Here is a 22,784-nt window from a genome sequence, read left to right as displayed (position 1 = left end):
CAGGATTGACTACAGATATGCTGTAACTCTAATTTGTTCCGTAAGGTCAAAGAGGAAATGGCATTGTTTGTTGCTGATGATGAACTGGAAGCATAAATGCTAACAACTACACAGATCTATGTCTGCCCAAGGCCAGTGAGGCAATGGTAGAGCTGGGGTGGCTGGCTCTCCTTTCCCCCAAGGTCAACTGTGCGTGTTGTTCTGCAGTGTTCTATTTTCACCATTTCTAGTCCCTGTCTGGAATGAGTCATCATCCGTTCTCTTTGGAACATTAATTAAATGTTGTAAATCTCTCATTCATGACTTTCAGGCTGTTCCCTTCATGAATGTGTCTGGATGAATTCTGAGCATTTGGCCTTAAAGCTCGGGAGCCATGAGCAAATGGGTCTTGGCTCATAAAGATAAGCTTTCTCAAGTCTCCGAGAGGCTATTTCCAGGGACTCTTATGTGTCATTCTTAGAGGAAGTGGGAAAACAGTCATAGGAAGAAGAAAGGACCCTAACGCTGCCATGTCTTACCTGGTCCAGAGGGCTCTGCTGGCCTTCTCAGCTCAGCCGTACATGACCAGGTTCAGCCACTGAGAATAAGCATCATCATTAGAACAAATATTCTCTGTCCCTGCTCTTTCCTTGTCTGTGGTGTGTGAGTCCTTGTATGTGCAGATTCATGAATTTATACAATATGTGAGTTTGGAGCGGATGTTGACACTAGGTGTCTTCCTTACTTTTTGAGGCAGAGTCTCTCATTGAACCTAGACCTTGCCAATTCGGCCAGGCTAGTTGGCCAGCAAGCTTCAGGGTACCTCCTGTCTCTGCCTCTACAGGACTCTGGGACTGTAGGCATATACTGCCATGCCTGGCTTCTCATGTCCCTATGCTTGTGTGCTAAGTACTTTAATGACCAAGCCCCAGCCCTGTGGATGCAACCCTTAAAGCTGGTTCATTTAATATGGAGTAGGACCACACATACTTCTTCCCTTGGAAAAACTCAGTTCAGTACCAATGCCTTTCCCAACCAATTCCACTCTCAGTGTTCCGTCTTTTTAGGTAACTACTTTCTAGGTAACTCCTCTACAATCCTCCTCTCTGGCACCTGAGCAAGTGAGGGGCATCTATTACTTTCTAAATGGCCCACCAGAGAGGGGTGAGTGTGTATGAGTTGACCAGCTGTCTGGTGAGGTGGATCTAAAATTTAGGCTTAATGTACAGTGAGCTTGGTGGATTGTTTTTTACTTCCCTCTTGGATTTATGACTCCCACATAGTCCTCCGCTTTATTAAGCTATTGGAAAAAAATAAAATCTCTCTGCCAAGATCCTAAAGCAGCCTGGCAGCCTGCAATATATAAAGGCAGTAATTGGAGGCAGCTCCCAAGGTCCCCCCACCCCAACACTCCCAAGCCAGCCTGGCTGGCCTTTGACAGACTATTCAATACCCAAGGGAGAAAAATGCCTCTTAGAACTGGATCAGCAGGATGTAGCTGGGGCCTGCGCCTGGTCCTGGGAGAGGAAGGTGCCTCACCTCGACTTCTGTCAGGTGGATGCCTTTGCCATCCTTGGAAAGGTTGCGGAATGCCTCTAGGATAGAGGAAGAAAGGTTTTGACCGGCTGAGTGGTCATCAGTTTTCATGGTCCCCAGTGCCTTTCCTTTCTTCTCCTCTCTGTTTCATCCAGCTCTATACCCTGTGCGCTCAGGGATCCCCCCACTCAAGACAGCTGTAAAAGGTTCCACAAACCTTGCTTCCTTCTTTGCCTTGTGGTGGTGTATGAGCTATTTTTTTTTAATGGGCACAGTTAGGATTTCCCCAACCTATTTCAGAACCCAGGCTTCTCCTTTGCCTTCTCAGGGCTCTCTCCTCTCAACCTTCACACAGAGCCTTGGGCTTTTCAGAAAGCCCCATGGCTGTTGAGGTATCAGGAATAAGGGGTATACCATTCCCTCATTCCCTGCAGCTGTTTTGAGCTGCACTGTGGCTTGGAGCTTCACATAAGATATCACTGAAAACAAAAGCAATTCTACTAGAAAGTGTGGAACCCTCTGGTCTCCATCTTAGGACTTTTATAACTTGAAGAAAAGACTTTCTGTGCCCATGTAGTCACTTGTATGAAATTCTTTCAGTAGACACTGAAATCCTCCATTGCATAACTAAAGAGTAGATTTAGTTCTAAACATAACCTGGAGAGCAGACAGGGTGATTCAAATTAACCTTGTTCCTGAGACAGAGCCTGACTAGGGTAAGGAGGCAAAAACTGAGTTGGGATGAAGGAATAGAAAAGAGTGTAGAAGGGAGGATATGGACATGGCTTAAGTATTACTATTGGCTGTTATCAGACTCTGATACCCTCTGGAATTTCCAGGTCCTTGTGTCTGAGAATTAAAAATTAAAAAAAAAGGATCAGACATGTGGATAAGAGCAGAGGCAGAGACAGTTTACTAAGGAAGAATATTTGCCTGTGCTGGACAGAGTTAACTGTCAACTTGACAGAATCTAGAAACACCAGAAGAAATAGGCCTCTGGACATGCCTGTGGAGAACTATCTTGACTGTATTAATTGAGGTGGGAAGACCACTGTGGGAGGCACCATCCCTTGGTTGGGATCCTGGACTGTGTAAGTAGAAAAAGGAGCCGAATGCCGCATGCATTCATTGCTTTCTTCCTGGTTGCAGATGAGACATAACAAGTGGCTTCAAACTCTGGCTACCTTGACTTTCCCGACTGTAATCTAGAACTATTGAGCCAGAACAAATATTTTTTCCCTTAAGTTGCTTTGGTCAGAGGATAGTATCATAGCAACAGTGAAAGAAAGTAGGACAACTTCCAAGACAGGAAGTAGGCCAGAACTTAGAGGAAGGTTAGAAGGCCAGCGGCATGGTGCTAGGAGGGTAGTAACCCTTTCTGAGTCACTTGAATAGCACCAGTTACTTCACAAATTTACATAGTAAGGGCCTTTTCTTTTCCTTTTGAGAATGCACTATTACCTGTTGGCTTTGGTTGGAAGTTTTCAGTCTTCCTCTTGGCAAACTGATTTCTTTCATATGTTAATCTCACAGCAGCTGTGTAAAAGTTTTTGACAGACCTCATTCTCTTCCCTATCCCTTGCCACAATACTACTTGTAGACTGCTTACTCCTGAGCCTTCACCCAGGTACTGGGGTGTCATTGCTTTCCTGGCCATCTACTGAGTTCATTGGTCACTGTGAAGGTCTAAAGAATGCTCCCAGGGTCACTTACTTGCCATGGTTTCCAGCCGTATCAGGAAGCAAACAAGGCTGGGGAAGCTTACTCGGCCAGAGCTATTGCTGTACCTGAGTGTCATGAGACTCAGCAGCTCATTGCTGATGAAGACACCTGAAAGGAAGTCTGGGATGGGAAGAGGAACTGGTGAGCTGAGAGGAGACTGGAGATGGTCTGGTCCTCTGCCTCATGGGGCTCAAGAAGCCTGTTAAGAAGGGCCAGCAGCCTTCTACCACACCCCCAACTCAGTCCAGTATGTCCCATCTTACTCATGGTCTCTCCTTTTCCCTTGGTTGTTGACTGTCGTGCCCTAGAGTCACAAGCCTGAAGCTTGGTCTGAGACTCAGGACACTGACTAGTCCTCTGAAAACACATCGTCTTTTCTAATAATTAGATAATCCTCATATAGCACGGAGCTGTGTAAGTCTGGCCTTGCCTCTGCCAGGTTTCTCTTTGCTGGTGATCACATTAAAATGTCTTCTAACCAGATGTCAGGACTCTCTGTAAGTCCCATATATGGGTGCTGTTAATGAAGGCAGGTTTGGTCTCCCTGCCAGAGGGAAAGGAAAGGCTAAGGCCCAGAAGGGAGGCCACAATTCACAAGATCGCTGCAGCTGGGTAGAAGATAGGCATCTTGCCCTCTTTCTTTGACCTTGTCATTTTGCATCTCTAGTTATAAACTCCAGGGAGGCACCAGCCACACAGGTGACAAGTACAGAGTGGCCAACAGCTGATGCTCTGGTGAGCAGGCAGACATTTGAAAGCTGAGCCATTCGTGTGGGGAATGAGCTTGGTGGCCTGTGGGCCCCATGCAGCTACAGGCACATTTGATTTCTGCAGTAGAGCTGATAAAATAGGAACCAACTGCCTTCAGATGGGGCTTGAGTTTCCCAGATAGCTACCTTCAGTGGCTCATTTCTATCAACCCTTCAGTTACCTGACTAGCTTCTGAGAGCTTCTGAGTTGAATTGGGAGTAGTCTCTATTTTATTGACCCCTTTTTTATTCTGTTATCATTAGACTCCTGTGATGATTCCATCTTCATCTGGCCCTTCAGCGGTTCTCCAAGTGTGGCACCATGTCAGCCACAAAAATAATGCCTTGGAATTTGCTGGAAATGCATTTTCCAGCACTCCTCCCATCTCCTGATTTGGTAATGGAGGGATAACGCAACCTTCCTTGCTCTATCAAGCCTTGCATGGTACTGTGGGCCAGCTTAGCTCTTAGGCATCTCAGCCTTTTCCTATGCTGCAAACCTGTGATACTGAGGTATGGGATAAGAATTATGGAGGCTCTTTTCCCAGAGTTAACCTGGGGGAACATGATTCTATGGTTTATTAAGGAAGGTGGCCATTTCCTTACATAACCTTTATGCGATCTGTCTTCTCCACAGGTACGGTGGAGGTAATGATTCCTGCCCTTCCCAGTTTGCAGCCGAGTGGAGACAATGAAATGAGGTGATGTGAACAGTTCTTGGTGAACTGTGAAGCACTTATGAGCCCTGAAGTATTGTTATTGTTATCCCAGGACAGAGAGCTCGCACCTGCTTGAAGCCCACACACACCATTTGGTTTAATTTAGCCTTGAGCCTTCTGTGAAGAGAGAGAAGTGAGATTCCTCAGCCTGCGTGTAAGTATTTAACCCTGACAAACCAGACAGTGAGCTGCAAACTTCATGATGAGCTCCATTCCTTGTAGGTTCTCTCTCTCTCTCTCTTTTTTCCCTCTCTCTCCCCATCAGTCAGAGCTGTGTTGGAGAGGAAAGGTAGCTGAGGAAATTGACTGGCACAGGACTGCTCAGGCTGCGGGCAGGGAGCTCAGATCTGAGTCTGTGGTGCTGGAAGCCCATCCAGGTCAATGTAGGTAGGGGAGGACACATCAGCTAGAGCTCTCTTTTCTCCCAGCTGCCCAGCCTCCCTACCTTCCCAGCCTTGCTTATGGCATGCTGGGAAGGTAGGCCTCACACATGCCCCGGGCTCCCCAGTTACCCAGGCTCATGGGCCCCACGTTACCTGTACTCTCTACGACTTTCCATAAGTCTGAGCTCAGGAGAACTCCAGGGCTCCTCTGGATGTTCTGGAAAACATGCTGATGGGGAAAGAAGCAAGAAGCCTGTGAGGACCCAGAGGATGTGATGGAAGAGGTCCTGTAAGTCAGTTCTCCATCCCCAGAGGAGGCGTGACTAAAGTGTGCAAGGAGCCAGCTTACAGAGGCAAAGGAGGGGACAAGTGGGGATGACTCTGAAGTCTGTCAGTGTGGTCACAACTGGACCTGACGCTCCACTCTTCCAACCAGCTCTCCTTTCCTCTTCTCACTCTAGACACGTGAGGAAGGGCAGGCCAGAGAGACAAAACATTTGGCTGCCTTTGGGGATGCACAAGGACTCTCTAAAGCTTCTCAACCTGCCCACTGCTGCGACCTTTTAATACGGAACCTCATGTCGTGGTGACCCCAACCATAAAATTACTCTTATTGCTAATTCATAATTGTACTTTTGCTACTGTTATGAATTCAAGGGTTTGTGTCCTGTAGTGGTTAAGATGATCTGCCTGGTTTAAATTCCAGCTCAACTATTGACCATCTGTGTAACTAACCTTTATCAAGTTACTTCGTCTCTCTAGGTTTCAGTTTCCTCACCTACAGTACAGGGCTAGTTACAGCCTAACTCCTAGGCTCGACACAAGAAGCCAATGAACAAACATTTACAAAGTACAAATTCATAAGGTGCTTATCATTTGCTAATACCTGAGTTCCCATGCTCATATATGAATCCCTTCACTTGTTAGTGAGTGCTGTATAGAAAATGCCAGAAGCAGATTAGAGCTGTGTCCTGGTCTAAGCATGGCTGTGGAAGGCGGTGACTGTAGAAGCCACAGCTACTATTGTACCATTTTTGCATTTATGGGAGACTCTACCCAGCACTCATTGTAATCCTGGCCCATGGTGTACTTCCTAGATGAGGAAATTGACCCTCTGGCAGGTTAAGACCTGCTCTTGGATTAAGCAGGCAGCTTCCCTGGGCTGAGCCCAGAGTGCCTCACTGCCAGATCTACACAGCTGCACCACAGGAGCTTTTCCATATCAAAATAGCAAAGCTCAGGTATGCCAGGTAAGGCCACCTGTGGGGTGGGGGTGGGGGTGGGGGAGCGATGGCTGAAGGATGACAGCTTTAGAGCCTCTTCCTGGCCTTAGGTGGTTTCTGGTAGGTCTGAAGGTAGATGTCAAGTGGTTTTCATGACATAATCTCATTCACTTAGTAACTAATTGGCTAGGTCATTTATTGAGCATCCTGAATGCCGCTGCGTTACGCACTGTGGAGGTCTCTGAGGAACATGAGGAAGAGCCTGCCCCGGAGGATCCAGCACTGTAAGGGTAGGAGGAGCCTGTCAACCAGTCTAGTGTCTGGTGAGAAGTCAAATGCCTCCCTGTCAGGGATCAGGTGATGCATCTTGGCATAGCCACACAGGGGTGCTTGATTCAGCCTTTCAGAATGTTCAGAGGCAGTGACATGATTAGACATAGGATATATTGGCGCAATTTATTTTTTTAAAGCAGCTTGTATACGTGTATATGTCTATACGATTGACTAATTGCCTTATTTAGTTAAGCACTCATTTATTTATTTGACATAGGGTTTCCTCTATGCAGCCAAAGCTGTAGCCAAAGCTGGCCTTAAACTCTAATCATCCTGCCTCTGCTCCCTGAGTGCCGGGATTACAGACGTGTGTCATCCTGCCTGCCCAGGTTATACTTTTATTGAGTTTGTATAAATATGCCTATCATAGGACATACTCTGGAACATATTAACTGGGTCTTAACACTTTCCCTTTGGCAAGATGTTTTCTTTTTTGAGTTTTTTTTCTCATCTACATTTTTTAATGTCAATAGGCATCACTTTTAGAATAAGGAAAAGTTCTTTTAAACAACGCAATATTAAGGCAGACAATTCGGCTTGCCCTACAGGTGTCCGCTAGAGGCAAGGAGGCAGAAGAAACAGTAACCAGGTCATAGTGATTGGCAAAAGACTTGGCAGGGAAGGCATGTCTGCAGCTGCCTGTATTCTTAGGACAGAAGAGCAATGGCCAGGCTTGGAGGATGAGGATGGGAGAGAGGAAGGGCAGGCCAGAGGAACAAAGACATGGCATTTGCAGGTGACCAAAGCATCTTAGAGAAGGGTTTCAGAGAAAGAAGGATGAGTAAAAATGGCCTCTTCTAGACTTGAAAAATAGAGGCTGAACTCAGGGTCTCTGTGCTGCTTTGATGCACTTGAACTTTTTCCTGAGGGTGATGGGGGGCCATCCCCAGGCCAGAAGCCAGCCGCATCTGTTTTGGTAGATCCTCCCACAGAGGGATTGGGATAGAAAGCAATGGGCTCAGACTAACCAGTGTTTCGCTATATAACATGGGGTTCTAGACACTGTCCGTGGTAACCTCTTTCTCCATTCCCCTAAAACCTTCCTCATCCTGACACGCTGGCAGCACTTCTGCCTTCAGTTTCGTGTACCTCTCCCTAAACCAAATGTGAGGTGACTTTAGGGGCAGGGTGATGCTTCCCACCCTCTCCTACTCCAGTGTGGGACACCCAGTAAGAATTTGCTCAGCTGGATAAACAAGTGTGTTAGTCATGTCATAGAGAATGTGACCATACCTGGCAGTGCATAAGGCGACTCCATAGTCTTGCAAACTCGCTTTGATCTAGCCGCCCATTCACCTTCAGCTGGAGGAGGAGTTAAGAGCTAAACAGTCCAGGGGACAACGGGGGAAAGGGACCTGTGTGTCCCGCTAAGGAAGCTGGAGCAGCTTCATCCTTCAGCTAGTAACCCACGGCCATGTTGGCCCCATGCCAGCTGGCTTCCACTCTATCTAAAGGTGACCTGGCTTAGATTTGTTTTCACAAAATAAAGTACATTCTTAGATGGAAGGAGCTGGGAGAAAGAGGCATCAATTTTGGTTATACTCAGCAGTAGAAAGGGAGCCCCCAACACGGTCTTCTCCAGTTGGGCTGGGTTCATGAGCAGACGAGGGGAGGGAAGAGCATGCTCCGGCCTTACAACTGTGGAAACTGTGTGGATAGGTAAATGTGCCATCCCTGGGCCATGCATGTAGCTGGGATACTTTCCCAGACACCCCTTATGATAGGCAACTGATGCAAGAAAAAAATAATTGAACTCTGAGAACTAGCATTCTATGCTAGCACTCAGTCTCAGGGAGGCTTTATTTGCAGTCCTCCAATACAATATGGGACGTGTGTGTGTGTGTGTGTGTGTGTGTGTGTGTGTGTGTGTGTGTGTGCCCTTTCTACCCTTAACTCCTCCTCCCATAGCTGGGTGCCCTGGCCACAGGCCTGCAAGGGCCATTTGGATTCTTCTGCGTCTCTGAGTGACTCCAGACCACAGCCAGCCGAGACAGGGCTGATTTATGATTCCATCAGGAAGCCTTCTTGTTCTACAATGGCTGGCTTCGCATTCACAATCGAGCCTTGTTAACAGTGTGAGATAGGGGCGATCTGTCTCTCTCTGGGGACAGCCACAGCCTGGGGAGAAGTTGCCAGGCTTGGGATCCATTCTGCACGGACAGTGTCTTTCCTTCCTGGAGAGATAGAGAGGTCAGATAGAGGAGAGAGGCTGCGTGGAGAGGGTGTTAAGAAGAGAATGAAGCACTTGAACTTTGGTTCCTGGTCTGGCTCCTTATGGCCAGGGAGCTGGGCTAGCCACTGAACTGCCTCAAGACCAGCGTCTGCAGGTCCAAAACCACTATGTGAGCAGTTACAACTACTATGCAGCAGACTGAGGATGTTTACGAGTTTTGGGTGGTATCTTTTTAGATTGAGGGACTTTGAGGAATATAAGCAGTGAAGAGTTCTCCGATGTCGAAGGAAAGGGCAAGGGAAAATAGCTCCAATTGGAGAAGACAGTATCGGCTGAGGTTAGAACATAGACCTTGGCAACTAAAACTTTTAGTTCAAGTCTATGCATGACTTCCAACTAGCTGTATAAGCTGAGCAAAAATACTTAACCTCTATGACCCCTGTGTCTTCCATCGTCCAATGAGATAATAGCTGTTGTATTGCCTAGGCTCTTACAAGCATTTTAAATGCACCTCCTCATGATTTCCAGAAGTTTGGTTAGTAGTGGCTATTGCTATGGGTGCTGTGATGAGCTAGATTGTGGAGTGAGTTCGTAGAAAAATACGCAGCATCCACGTGCTAATCTGTAATTAGAATCCTAGGGAAAAGGGTAGGTGGGTTCCTGGAGTTGCAGGAGGCGATGACGGCAAAGGATACATCCATCAGAGCTACGATGCTTTGGCACTGGTCCAAGGAGAAAGTGTCCCCTGGAAGCCCTAAGGAAGGAGAAGAACTGAAGCGCCATTGAAGGTGACAACATGGGGGATCAGTCTGGAACCAGCAGGCCTCTGAGCTGACATACCTGTCATGAATTCCTGGTTAAGAAGGTTCTGAAGTTGGGTGGCATCAATGTCCAGCCCCTGGTTCTAAACACAGGATGAAAATGGGTTGTGAGATGGGAATCAGGAACCAATGAACAAATCTGCCCCAAATCTGTAGCAGCTCTCTGACTTCTGAGCCATTTCTTTCCATAGCATGTCTACCTGTTCTCTGTCCTGGGCCTGCCCTGGGCTCTGGCCACGTTGATAACTCCGTTCTTAAACATCCATCTCAATGGTTGGTCCTGACATGGGATTCCTGGTGTGGGCTCCCTTATACTGCTCCCCTTCACTTATTATTGGATGGAACACATGTTTCTTCCTCCCCTTATCACTATGGCTGGCGTTGGGGGACAACCATGGATGACCAGTGGAGCCCTTTAGATGTATTCTGCACTTCCAGAAAGACTATGAGATACGTGATGACTTTGTTTATGCATGTGTGAGATAACAAGAGCTAAATATACTCAAAATCTAGGCTACTAGAAGCTGCTGTCATGAATCACATTGCTTAGTCTTCCAGGTACTGAGGTGAAAAGGAAGGGGTCTTGGGTTCCCTTAGCTTAAAAGCAGAAAGCAATGGTCATAGGTAAAGAGGATGTTTCCTAGGCCTGCACTCGGGGTAAAGTCATGGCACTAGCCCTTCCCTGCAGACAGGCACTGGGCAGCCTGGTAGGCAGTGTCTCTGATGACAGTTTCACAGAGAAGTATGGCTACTGTACTTCAGGGATCTGGCACTGGAGCAAGGCTTCTCAGTGGGTGGACTTGTAGAGTGGCAGTCCTTGACTCCCTCCCAGGGGTCTTCTGAGAAGATTCCCTCACAAATAATAGCCCTCACAGTCCCCCCACTCTCCCTTTGTCCTTCTAACCTTGGCAGCGCCATCTTGCCCTGAAAGCAAGAGCAGCCCTGTTTCCTGTTCTTGTAAGCCCCACAGCGAGAAGCATAGACTCTTAAGCTGCTCTTGCTTGATGCTGGTCTTCAGAATATTCTTCTAACCTCTCATAGTTAGGGGATATCAGAGAAGCTGGCTTTAGGTGCCAACCATCCACCGAGTTTTTCCTCTAAAGAATTTTGACCCCTTACAGAGGTTTATATGCTAAGGAGAGACTCACCTTCATGGAATTGCCCACTAGCCAACTCAACAGAGCATGGACCACATCTGTTTCCTTCTCCATATTACCCACCCAGGGCACAGGTGGACCTGGACTCCATACCCCGTCATCCTCAGAAACATTTATGGAACTGATGGCAGCCATAGCAATGACAGTTGCTCAGACAAGTTCCCGGAGAACTGCTTGTGGGAACTGGGGGACACTCAAAGGCTGGGGCTGACATATTTCCAAAGCTTAGTGAGGTGTAGGTACGTGGTGGAAAGCCCTAGGTGTTTGGAAAATGCTTCTCAGTTGAATTCATAAAGGATGGTGCTTAGATTCGCTCTGTCTAATCCTGAAACCCAAATGCATGAGTCCTTTCTGACTGGCAGGTCTAGTTATGCCATCCCCACAGCCATGGCTGGTAAAAACAACTAGCAGCAATGGGTGCTGATAAATGACTGTATTAATAAAGCTGGTTAAAAGCGATGGGAGAGACCAGGAAGGAGGATACAGTGAGCACGTGAGAAATGCCTTGCTTAACATTTTCTTGGGAGGCCACAATCTGTGAGCATGGCTTGCAGGTTGCACAGGATGCTGTCGGAGGTGCCAGGGGTGCCTTGCTCTAGGATGCCTGCCTAAGGGTGACCTAAGCATGGCACTGCATCTACGTCTCATTCTAATTCTGACTAAAGTCCAATATCAGCTAACAGTCACTCTAGGGGGAGCCAGACATTTGGCTGTGACTTGAAAAAGTCCTGATTAAGGAGTCCGTACCATCCTATCATATGACAAATCAAATTTTTATTTTAGAAGTACAGGTGCTCGGACCTATGTGAAAATGTACCACCTGCCCTGAAGAAGCTTGCTCTCAGGCATCCTAATCAGGTCCTGCTGGCCACCTCAGAGCAGCTAACCCAAGCTTGGGCATCTGCTCCAGGGGAGCTAATCTGTCTTAATTCATCCTGACAGAAATGATTGAGCACCTCCTCTGGGCCAAGGACAGTGATCAGCATTTGGGGACAAGGAATGCATATGAAGTTGTCTCTGCCTTTGGGAACTCACAGGCAGGGGACAATGGTCTTCTGGGTCAGCTTTGTTTTAGTGAGAGCTGGCCTGAATCCTGAGCAAGTGCTGCAAGGCTGTTCTTTTCAACACTCACCCCTCACTCCAGCCACACTCTTCATTCACCCCCGCACCTCTCCTTTATGTGAGTAAGTCCAACCTGTGTCTGAGACACCACCATGCTATTAGCCCTCTGAGTACAGAGGCAGAGGCTGCCTGGCATCCTTCCTTCTTCAGTCTCTGCTTGGCCCATGGTACACAAAATTGTCTATATCACTTTCTGCTTCCCATACCGACACGGTTATTAATGGTAAAAGGCCCATCCCACAGAACCATTGGCAGCTCTTTTATCCTGAGGAGTCAAGGAGTTCTTTATAACAGTTTATTAAACCATTAGGAAAGCCCCGTGTGCTCATAGGTGGCTTGGCAGGAAGAGCGCTGTTGGGGCTTTCCGAGGCTGGCCAGCTCTAGGAGGAACTATGCCAGGTATGGGGTTCGGGTGTGTATGACTGAGCCAGAGAAAGAAAGATTTCTGCCAACTGCTTGTCTAAAGGCTTAAGCCACAATATATCTCTTACACACAGCCCATAATTATCCTCTTCCTTCCTAAGCTCTATGTTCCAGTGGGATTCCTCCCACATTGGGACATCACTTGTCTCCAGAACTTGGCAACCAGAACATTTGGGGATGGTCCAGGGATAAAAAGAGGCTACTATGACCAATTCCTTTTCACTCTGTGCATTCTGATAAGCAACTGGAGAGGTCTTATCCCTGGATTTTCTCCCTCTCCTGATAGGCCTATGGGTGTTCGACAGCATACCTGATCCATATATCTGTAGAAAATGCTTTTTTGGGATCCGTTTTCAGAAAGACTTCCCTGGATCAAAGGGAAAACAGTTATGTTAAATTTCCGGGAAAGAGACCATTCATCCGGTACAGCTTTGTAACCCTTGGACTGACTGAAGGACACAAGCAGCCTACCTGAATCTAAGGCAGCAACTTCACCTGGTAGTTGCGGGGGGTGGGGTGAAGGAAATCAAACTTTAAGGGGATTTGGAAACTAAAATTTGTTAGAAGGAAGATACTTGGGTCCAGTCTGGTCTTGGAGGGCTGGCCTTCTCCTCTGCCCAACCTCTTAGAACTATCAGTAGCTTATCATACTGTCTCTGTTCTCCCCGGTCAATAGCAAGAGCAGGAAGGAAAAGCATGTGGGGGATGTGATGTAGCTAACAAAGACAGAAAATAAGAGCTGCACACCTACCTTGAGGGCTCTGAGGTTGAAACTGTTGCCTGGATTCCTAGAAAACCAGGGGAACACTGTGACAAAAATGACCCGCACTATATTTCCGGGAGTACCTGTGAAGGGCACCTGATGATACCTAACATCTCTGGTGGTAGACACACGATGACCATACATGTTCATTTGGGGTGGACATAGTCTGGTCTTCTTCATCTTCAAAGGCAGATGACCTTTGACTCATGCTCCTTGACACATTCATTGTAAAGACCTCTATGACTATAGTAACCCCTGCCTCAGGCTCAGAGAGACAGGACTTTTTGAACCCAACCTTGACCCATGACAACACTTAAGACTCTCATGAATCAGGGTCTGCTTTTCAGGTCATTCTGTCTTCTTGGTCTACACTGCATTCTCGGCATGTTTCAGACAAGTGAACATAATGCATGGTATGATCTTCCTGTATGTATGCCTAACAAGCCTCAGGCTCGGTTATGTCCCTTCTTCTTCCCACATGTATGATTTTCTCCTTGAAATTACTAACTTCCATTTACCGTGCGTTGTTTTCTCTGAGAAGCCTTTCCCAATCCCTATGGCCAGAATCAGTCTCTCCACTCTGCTCATTCACATGGTTTACATTGCTGTTGAGCTATTGGCCCGTGGATTTTCTCTTTCCCGACTGACTGTCTCAAGGCAAGACTCATACTGTGTCCCTGGCACACCACATGCTGCATATAATGCACAGAGCACTGTTCATATAGAAACACTGAAGTGGAATAAAACACTCAGGACCCCTGTGCTTTTATACCTGTCCTTGTCTGGCATTTTGAGGAATATGCGGAGCAGGAACTCAAGTTCTCTTCGGTGTGTGGAGGGAACCACTACATAGGTCCCGGGGCTCAGGTGGAAGGACTTGGTGAAGTTACACTTGGAAACGTATTCCATACCCTGGGCAGCATTTCTAAATGGGGAGAAAAATGCAGGCGGCAGTCTTTCCTGGAACTTCTGGAACTAGAAGAAACACAGTTATTGTGAGAAAGCCCTTTCTACACATGGAACCTGGCTAGTAAACAGCTTTCTAGGCCCTTCTCTGCTCACCGGAACACCATTACACTGGAAAAGGAGAGATAGTGCTGACTCAGATTCACACTGAACCCCCACCTGCTGAACAACAGTCTCTTATCTACCAGGTGCGTCCCGCCTGTTGTCTCTGGGCCACAAGTGTCCCAGGATAGCTATGGATGTGGCCCAATGCATTTGTAGATGACAAAATCATGTTACAATGTCAAAAGGTTGGACACGACAGCAGATGAGCACAAATTTGACAGGTAGTTTTGTCTCTCTAATCTACCAGCATCTGGAGTTCCGATTTTCTTTCTTATTTATGTGCAAACAAGACATGGGACTAGTGGCACTGTCCCAGCGTTGAATTTCTTCTGGGATCCCCATGGCGATGTTTCCTCTAAACCTTTAATCACATGCTCTGGGCTGCCATAGGACTGCAGGGCTGCATTTTCTTCTCTCCCTCTCTTTCATCTCCAGCAAGAGCCCCGGGAGTCCTTCTCATTGGAAAATAATGGGTCTCAATCATTTTCCTTTTATTTCAAAATTTCTTGCAGATAAAACAATAAATATAATGCAATTCCTATTACCAGATGTCACATACATATTATATAATAAAAACCCCTTACTAAACAAATTTTCCTACTATGTGTGAGCATGCTGATTCCATTTAGAATGGTTACACAGCATGAAATGGTTATTGATAGGCTCTGCCTTGGGGGAAGAATAAGGGAAATAGGGACTTTTCTGTTGGGGGGGGTAGTGACAGGGCCAGGCAGAGGATAGGCCACTGTCCCAGGTGCACAGCAGAGGGCAGATGGAACCTCCAGAGCAGTTTTGCTGTTGCTACACAGCAGCCCTTGTGGGGTTGGGGGTCCTGCTTGCTTAGCTCCCTTTGACAGAAGTAATGAATGCTGGGGCCAGTTCTTTTCCAAAAGAGCAGCTGTGCCCTCTGGCACTGCGTGTACAGGAGTATGTGAGCGGCCTTCCTCCTACAAGGTAGGGTACGATGGCCTCACTTATCTGCCTCTCTCCACCCTCATGTATTTTTTTGCAGCCCTGTTTAGAGAGGACATGCTCAGCGGTGGCTAACAGTTTGATTTGGGAATGAAAGGAGACCTTAGGCCAGTGCCCAGAGGAGACTGCTTCATGTAGATTCAGGGCCAGGCAGCTACGCAGCTGGCTCTGTTATTCTAGTGATGGGGTTCATACCCTTTTCTGGCTCAAATCCCTACCATGTTATGTTCTCCAGCTCAGGGAACTGGAACTCTGATCCATTTCATTCATTTGCGACCTTTCCTCAGAGCCCTTCTATAGAACTAGGCGTTCATGTATGGCACATTCTAAGCCCCTGCTTTGTGGCTGGGCCATGACTGAAGCATAGACATCTTTGCTGCCAACTTTATGCCTGGATTTCTGAGTCACCCTGTTCTGAGAGTTGCTACTCTAAACAGTACTTCTTGGGGCCTTGACAGCCTTGGGGTGGAGCACTGTTACCATCTGCTTGCCATGGCCACGTCCTGTCCCTCACCCATACATTGTACCTTCCTCTTGGCAGCAGAGAAAGGTTACTGAAGAGTTCACAGTCATGACAAGGTTTGTACCTCTGAGGTCAGGCCCTCTGAACCCAAATGTCCCTTTCCACCCTTCCTTATAGTCTTCAGACCTTGTTTCAATACTTGACCAAGTCAGGTTATTGGATAAAGAAGATATCTTTTTGCTGATGAGAAGAGGTACAGGGAATGCTTTGAAGCTATATGAAGCCTGTAAGCATCAGCTTGTGATTGATTTGGGGACTAATTCAAGAGTCTGGAGGTCTTTCCTAGAAACCCCTTACTGCTGCTCTTATCTTAAATGCAAAGGAACCCTCTGGACCAGGTTTCTCTATGAGGACCAAATGCTTCAAGATGTTTCCACAGTTGCAGCCCCTCTTGGATGTTAAAGCGAAAATCCTTACAGGGTCCAATCACATACCAAGATGACAAATCATATCCTAGTTTGTTCACCTGTTTGGAGATGTTAAGCTGACTGCTGATTGAAGATGCAGTGAGAGTGAATTTGTAGACTTAAGACATGTGGGTAGGTACAACAGTTGGAAGAGGTATAACAGTTTACCAAGGGACAGCATCAGAGGTGTGGGAAGTCAATGAGGACAGCAGTGAGCCATACCTGGGAGTCTACCTGTGGAAGAGAGAAAAAGGAGCTTCAGGAAGCCAGACGCAACAGAAAGACAACTGAGTCTCCTCTCTTAGCTCAGGGCCCATGCTATTTCTTGTGTTTTCAGCCTGCCTGGCGCACAAGGTCATGTGTTGGGAGTGGGGACAGATTCTTCATTCATTGTGCAGAGTTGTAGAAACAGAAACCTATGCTGCTGTAGGGAGCAGCAGAGGGAAGGAAACTGAAGGAAGAAAATATCTGGGTGGAAGTAATGCTCCATTTATGTCAGAGCAAGATGTGGTTATTGTTCATAGCTATGATAGTAATATAGGGGGGATGTGTCTTATCTCTATCAGGACCAGAGATAAGACACAGTCTCAGTCAAGGGCAGATTTCCCAAAGTCAAGTGCAAATAATTCAACATGGAGAGCACCAACGAGAAGACAACTTCTTTGATATCCTTAGACAACTGTAAGCATGATAGGAATTTCTTCGATGGGTACTCCCTCCCCTTGTAGGGAATGCATGTGCACCTATGAATGGGGGACAGCTATGTTCCATTTTTTTTTTCTGTCTGGTGCAAGGAAGCCCCAAGAACACAATTTTATCTTTACGCCCCTCTACAATGTTCAGGGTCCTTCTGGAAATGGAAGCCAGACAGGCAAGAAATAGAGTGGAGAACAGGGCGAGCTGCGGTGCTTTCTTTGCAGTAAAGCCAGCTTCCCAGCAAGCACAGTCCTTCCCAGTCATCCTGGGTTCAAGTCCCTGCCTACTGTGAGGGGAGGGGGGGGTCTTAAACATGCAGCTGGACCACTTGATGGGTGGTCATTTTAGCCATGAACATTGGGAGCGAGGTGTCGAACCCTGGCCTGTGGGAGGACCTTTGGGAAATGAGGACGGACTAGCATGTACGCTTGTCCCTTTCCTGTGCCCTGGCTTTTTCCTGCCTGTTCACACACCAGTGGTAGCAGGTTGATGTAACAAAGAGCAGTGTGCCCACAGTGGCTGGGGAGTCACAAGCTCACACTAAGATTGGAGCTCCATTTCAGCTACATCAGCATTATAATAATCACCTAGCCCTAGGGACTTCCAGAAGCCTGCATGCTGGTGAACTCATTGTTTGTTTCTGCCTGGAATACAGAAAGAACTGAAGCATCTTTTTTATTTTTTTAAAGATTAAAAAAAATGTATTTATAGCCAGACTTGGTGTCACATGCCTGTAATCCCAGCATTCAGGGAGGCAGAAGTAGGTGGATCTCTGTGAGTTTGAGGCCAGCCTGGTCTACAAAGTGAGTCCAGAATAGCTAAGAAAAACCCTGTCTCAATTTTTTTAAAAAAAATTGTTATGTGTATGACTGTTTGCCAATATATATAGGTAGGCACCAAATGCATGTCTAGTGCCCATGAAGGGAGAAGATGTTGACAACCCGGGAACTAGAGTTACAGACCATTGTGAGCTACTATATGGTAGTACTAGCAGCCCAACCTAGGTCCTCTGCAAGAGGAAGCAAGCACTCTTAACCACTGAGCAATCTTTCCTGTCCCTCAAGCATCTTATGATGAGATCTAGACTGGTCATTGGCATTTAATTCCATCAGGATCCTGGAAGGACCAATGAGATCTCAGGAAGCCTGAGGAAGCGTCCAGTCTGAGTGCCCCTTTGGTAAGTGGCAGCTGAGAAATAATGCGCCTCTGTACAAAGGAGAGAGGGGAGCTTGGAGAAATGTTAAAAATAGAGTTGACTACAACTTCACTATAGCTCCTGAACCATAAGCATGTTTGTCCATTGGCTGTAGGTGGGGTCGTCTAGATAATGAAGCTCAAAAGGTAGGAGGTAGCTGCTCAAGATGGCGCCACAGCTAGGCATGACTATAGACTACCCTACATGGCTACTTCCGGGCCCAAAGATTTTCTGTAAATAATGCCTGCTTATTCCTACCTTTTTTGTTTAACTAATAGTCGAGTATGGGCGTGACCAGGTATGTGTGTGTGGTGAGGTGGCTGGAATGGAGGTAAAAGGGAAAATAAGTGGAAACGCCCAGGTTACAAGCCTTCCCTTGTGCATCTCAGGGCAGGAGATGGGATATTTGGTTTCCTTAGCTACTGCAGTGAATGCCTGCATGGTTCCTCCCACCAAATTGGAGGAAGGCGATGGATAGAGATTCAAATGACAACAGTCTATTATTGCATCCTTCGGAGATGTTCTTTGATAGGCCTGGCAGGCCTGAGACAACTTAAAAGTATTGTGTTGAATCCCAACAGTCTCTTCTGTAGGAGCTTTGACTCTTGAAGAATTAAGTAAAACATGTAGGAATGGGTAAGGGTTTTGAACTACATTAAGAAAGTAGAACCCACCAGTTTCTCCTTCCAGAGGAAGGGTCCTTGTTTCTCTTGTTGCTCTGGGTACCATGAGAAAGGCAAGTATGTAAGCCCTGCTGAAAACCCTAGGCCTGGGCCTGGGCCTATGGGTGCTGCGCTCAAACTCTACCCATCACCCCAGCTGCTGGGAAGATGATTCTTTTTCTTTTGGATTTCATTTCTGTAAAGGTAGGGACATCCACTGTTGTGAGACACTGAATAGTTTTGTGACTCTGCAGCGCCATGTCCAAGGAGCCTTCTCACTAGCAAGAGCCACCTCTGTGAGCAGGACAGTTCCCCACAAGCAGAGGAGGCAGGAAGCTCGGCCATAAATGAGCTAAGAGCCTTGTCTTTGAAAGTTGCTTTGTCACCGAGCAACTGAGGTTGTTCAGGGATGCTAAGCCCATGTCTAGCCTACTGTGTCAGCAGACTTCTGAGCTCCATGACAGGTGTGTCTGACTGCAGGCTTGGGGGGCATCCATTCCACACCCCTGTGAACTAGCCTTTCCAACTCTAATGTGGGAAGAGGGGACTACTTATATCACAGGGATTCCGGGTCTTCTTTGTGCAATGAGGCTATGGGATGGATGATTTGAGAGCACCCACTCTACCTTTGGGATGCTTTGATTTATTTCAGGAAAAGAGACAGAAGAACCATTAGATTTATCTGTGTAACTTTTCCCTTTTAAATTGCGTTTTTAAAGAAACAAGTTCCTTAGTTAATTGTCTCATGGTACGTATATAAGCTGACATTTGGGGGAGTGATTGAACTGGTTGGGAGTGTAGTAGAGGAGAGGAGTCTGGGCTAAAGGTAAAACCTGGTTTTGTATGAGTAACCAAATGACATGTCAACCACTGAACTGTATCTGGGCTTTGGTCTCGAGTATAGAGAGTAGACATAAGAGGAAAAAGAACAATCAGATTATGTCAGAGGCAGTCCCTCTTCCCATTACTAAACTGCCATGGGCTACATCTGTGCAGGGGTTCTAGGTTATCTCCGTGCATGGCACTTGGTTGGAGTATGAGTCTCTGGGAAGACCCCTGAGCAGCCTTACCAGGCCACAGAAGATGACAATGCAGCCACTCCTGATGAGATCTGATAGACTAAGATCAGAAGGAAGGAGAGGAGGACCTCCCCTATCAGTGGACTTGGGGAGGGGCATGCGTGAAGAAGGGGGAGGGAGGGTTGGATCGGGAGGGGAGGAGGGAGGGGCTTATGAGGGGGGTACAAAGTGAATAAAGTGTAATTGATAGTCTGCCCTTCAGACTATCAAAGCAGATGCTGAGCCGGATGGGCAACTATTGGGCAGGTGAACGGAATTTTAGGTAAGAACTGGGAAATAGTAAGAGCTGGAGAGGACAGGGTCTCCACAAGGAGAGCAACAGAACAAGAAAATTTGAACACAGGGAACTTCCCAGAGACTCATACTCCAACCAAGGACTATTCATGGAGATAACCCAGAACCCCTGCACAGATGTAGCCCAGGGCAGTTCAGAGTCCAATTGGGTTACATAGTAATGTGAAGAGGGACTGCCTCTGACATAATCTGATTGGCCTGCTCTTTGATCACCTCCCTCTGGGGGGGAGCAGCCTTACCAGGCCATAGTAGAGGACAATACAGCCACTTTTGATGTGAACTGACAGACTAAGATCAGAAAGGAGAGGAGAACCTCCCCTATTAGTGGACTTGGGGAGTGGCATGCAAGCAGAGGGAGGAGGGAGGGTCGGATTGGGAGGGGAGGAGGGGGGGCTTATGGGGGGATGCAGAATGAATAAAGTGTAATTGATGAAAAATTTAAGAAAAAAGGGAAAAATAATTTAAGAACCTTAAATGACTTTCAAAATTGGAGGAAAACATGGAGTTAGTCAATTGGCATGGAGCATGTCTCGCCCCTGGGGGCAATGGTCTCCTGAACCTACTCAGACCTCGGACACCACCACTGCTAGTTCTAGAACTGATGCAGGATGTTCCAACAAGGGATTAAGGCTTCTCATAATATTTCCTATAAGCCCACACCTGTTTGTCTATATCCCCCATTTTTATTCATTATTAGCCAGATAGAGCCAAGTAATTGTGGTAATGATACTTGCTTTTTCGCCCAATGCTGGAATGCTAGTAAATTTAGGTATGCCCTGGTTACTCGCATGCCTCACTGGGTGCCTGTGCCCATTGATGCCCCTCAGGCTATGACTCTCTTCAGACAGAAAAGGGATCTTGGAACTACAGCCACCATTGTTACTTCCATCTCATTGGCGGCTGTTGGAGCTACCACCAGGGCATTAGCCATGAGTCATACTGGGCAGACTGCTCAGACCCTGAATAATCATTTAGCCAATGTAGCTCATGCCTTAGTTGTACATAAAGGAATTAATGCTCAACTAAAAGGAAGCTTGATGGTGTTCAATCAGAGGATTGACCTCTTGCAGGAGCAAATTGATACCCTATGGCAAATCGCTCAACCTGGCTGTCAATGAAAGTATGCTGGACTTTGTGTCACTAGCATACAACATGAGAATTTTTCCTGTGCTGCAAATCTGTCTAAACAATTGTCGAGCTATATTTTAGGTAATTGGACTGGAGAATTTGATACTACGATGGAGCAGCTGAGAGTGGCCATTGTCACAGTAAATTCTACCAGAGTGGACGCAGGACTAGCCACAGGATTATCAACATGGATTGCTGCAGCCATGAATCATCTGAAGGAATGGGCGGGCATGGGAGCGTTAGCAGGCCTTCTGGTGTTGGTCTCCTTGGTTTGCCTGTGGTGTATATGCAAGATTAGAGTCCCACAACAGTGTGATGCAGCCTTGATCATTCAGGCCTTTACAGCCATTGAAGCAGGACATTCTCCCCAAGCATGGTTGGATACCATAAAAAGCTAAAATGTTACGCTCAGGATGCGAGGCTAAGCACTGCACTCAGGGTCAGCCGCTTTCGACCCAGAGAAGAGCATGTCTGATTGCATGCGGGTTGATGCCCCAGGTCCCGCCTCTGAGAAAAAGGTATCGGACGGGTCTGATGTTCTTTGGGTGGATGACACCTAAATGAACATCGGTACAAAGTCCCAATTTATTTCTAATATCAGAGATCAGACCTCTACTCTTGCCTGATGCGTCTAAAACAAAAAGGGGGAACTGTAGAGAGCTGCGGAATGCTATGCCTTAAAGATGGAGCTGGTTTCCGCCTTCCACCTTCCCGATGGTGAGTGCTCTCTGTCACGAACAACTCCACATTTGGCTAAGGCCGAGGATCTGGCTTGCTTCCATGTATGTGGACCTATCTGCATTGCCCACGTGGCACGCCTGGGTTGGCTACCCAGAGGCTATTTAAGCTGTGGGCTGGCTTTCCCCAGGGTCCGAGGATTGTTCAAGGTTCCTGAATAAACTGCATTGAAAAAAAAAAACATAAAAAAGAGGAAAAATAATTCACCTATTGGATTTAAGTATGTTTGTATGTGTGTGTGTTAAGCTCTTCAAATTTTAACCAATGATATTAAAAAATGATGTAAGTAGGCAGACTTTGAGGAACTTGTTAAAATACAGACCGTTAGACTCTGCATGTAAAAATCTGTTTCTGGGGATCTGGTGATAGCCCCAAAATTTGCATAATTGTATAAGCTGATCTTAGACTTGAGTGCTTTTTGAGGTACAAGAATTAGATTCTGGGGCATATCTGGAAAAGCCATATCACACAAGTGGTACAGGCAAAGGGCGTATGCCATTTAAAACATGGTTAAGAGACTGGAGGGATGGCTCAGGGTTGAGAACCAGAGCTGCTCTGGCAGAGTTCTGTTCCCAGTTGCTGCATAATGCAGCTCACAACTGCCTGAAGTTTCAGCTCCAGACGGATCAGCCCTCTTCTAGACTCCATGGACATCTGAACACACACACACACATATATACATAATTAAGAATAAAAATTTAGCTGGCTGTGGTGGTGCACACCTTCAATCCCAGCACTCAGGGAAGCAGAGGCAGGTGGATTGCTGTGAGTTTGAGGTCAGCCTGGTTTACAAGGTGAGTCCAGGACAACCAAGACTACACAGATAAACCCTGTCTTAAAAAACCAAAACCAAAACCCAAACCAAAAAAAAAAAAAAACAAACAAAAAAACAATAACATTTTTTTTTAAATAGTCA

The 22,784-nt window shown here is 46.8% G+C and overlaps 1 protein-coding gene across 1 annotated transcript in view; it reads right to left on the bottom strand.

Moving 5' to 3' along the window:
• The window catches only part of Capn13 (calpain 13), a 73,928-nt gene that overhangs the window by 8,321 nt on the left and 42,823 nt on the right, over positions 1-22,784 (bottom strand). Inside the window, exons 13-23 of the mRNA XM_060364619.1 lie at positions 16,299-16,310; positions 13,876-14,078; positions 13,092-13,128; positions 12,651-12,707; positions 9,658-9,721; positions 9,513-9,571; positions 7,878-7,946; positions 5,242-5,317; positions 3,229-3,357; positions 1,519-1,574; positions 519-577 (exon numbers count right to left, since the gene is read on the bottom strand). Coding sequence (XP_060220602.1) covers positions 551-577; positions 1,519-1,574; positions 3,229-3,357; positions 5,242-5,317; positions 7,878-7,946; positions 9,513-9,571; positions 9,658-9,721; positions 12,651-12,707; positions 13,092-13,128; positions 13,876-14,078; positions 16,299-16,310 — 789 coding nt within the window. The 3' untranslated portion in view covers positions 519-550. The remainder of the gene's footprint in view (positions 1-518; positions 578-1,518; positions 1,575-3,228; positions 3,358-5,241; positions 5,318-7,877; positions 7,947-9,512; positions 9,572-9,657; positions 9,722-12,650; positions 12,708-13,091; positions 13,129-13,875; positions 14,079-16,298; positions 16,311-22,784) is intronic.

This window comes from Meriones unguiculatus, chromosome 1, assembly GCF_030254825.1.
Source record: "Meriones unguiculatus strain TT.TT164.6M chromosome 1, Bangor_MerUng_6.1, whole genome shotgun sequence".
NCBI lineage: Eukaryota > Metazoa > Chordata > Mammalia > Rodentia > Muridae > Meriones > Meriones unguiculatus.
This window is presented reverse-complemented; position numbering and strand designations above follow the sequence as displayed.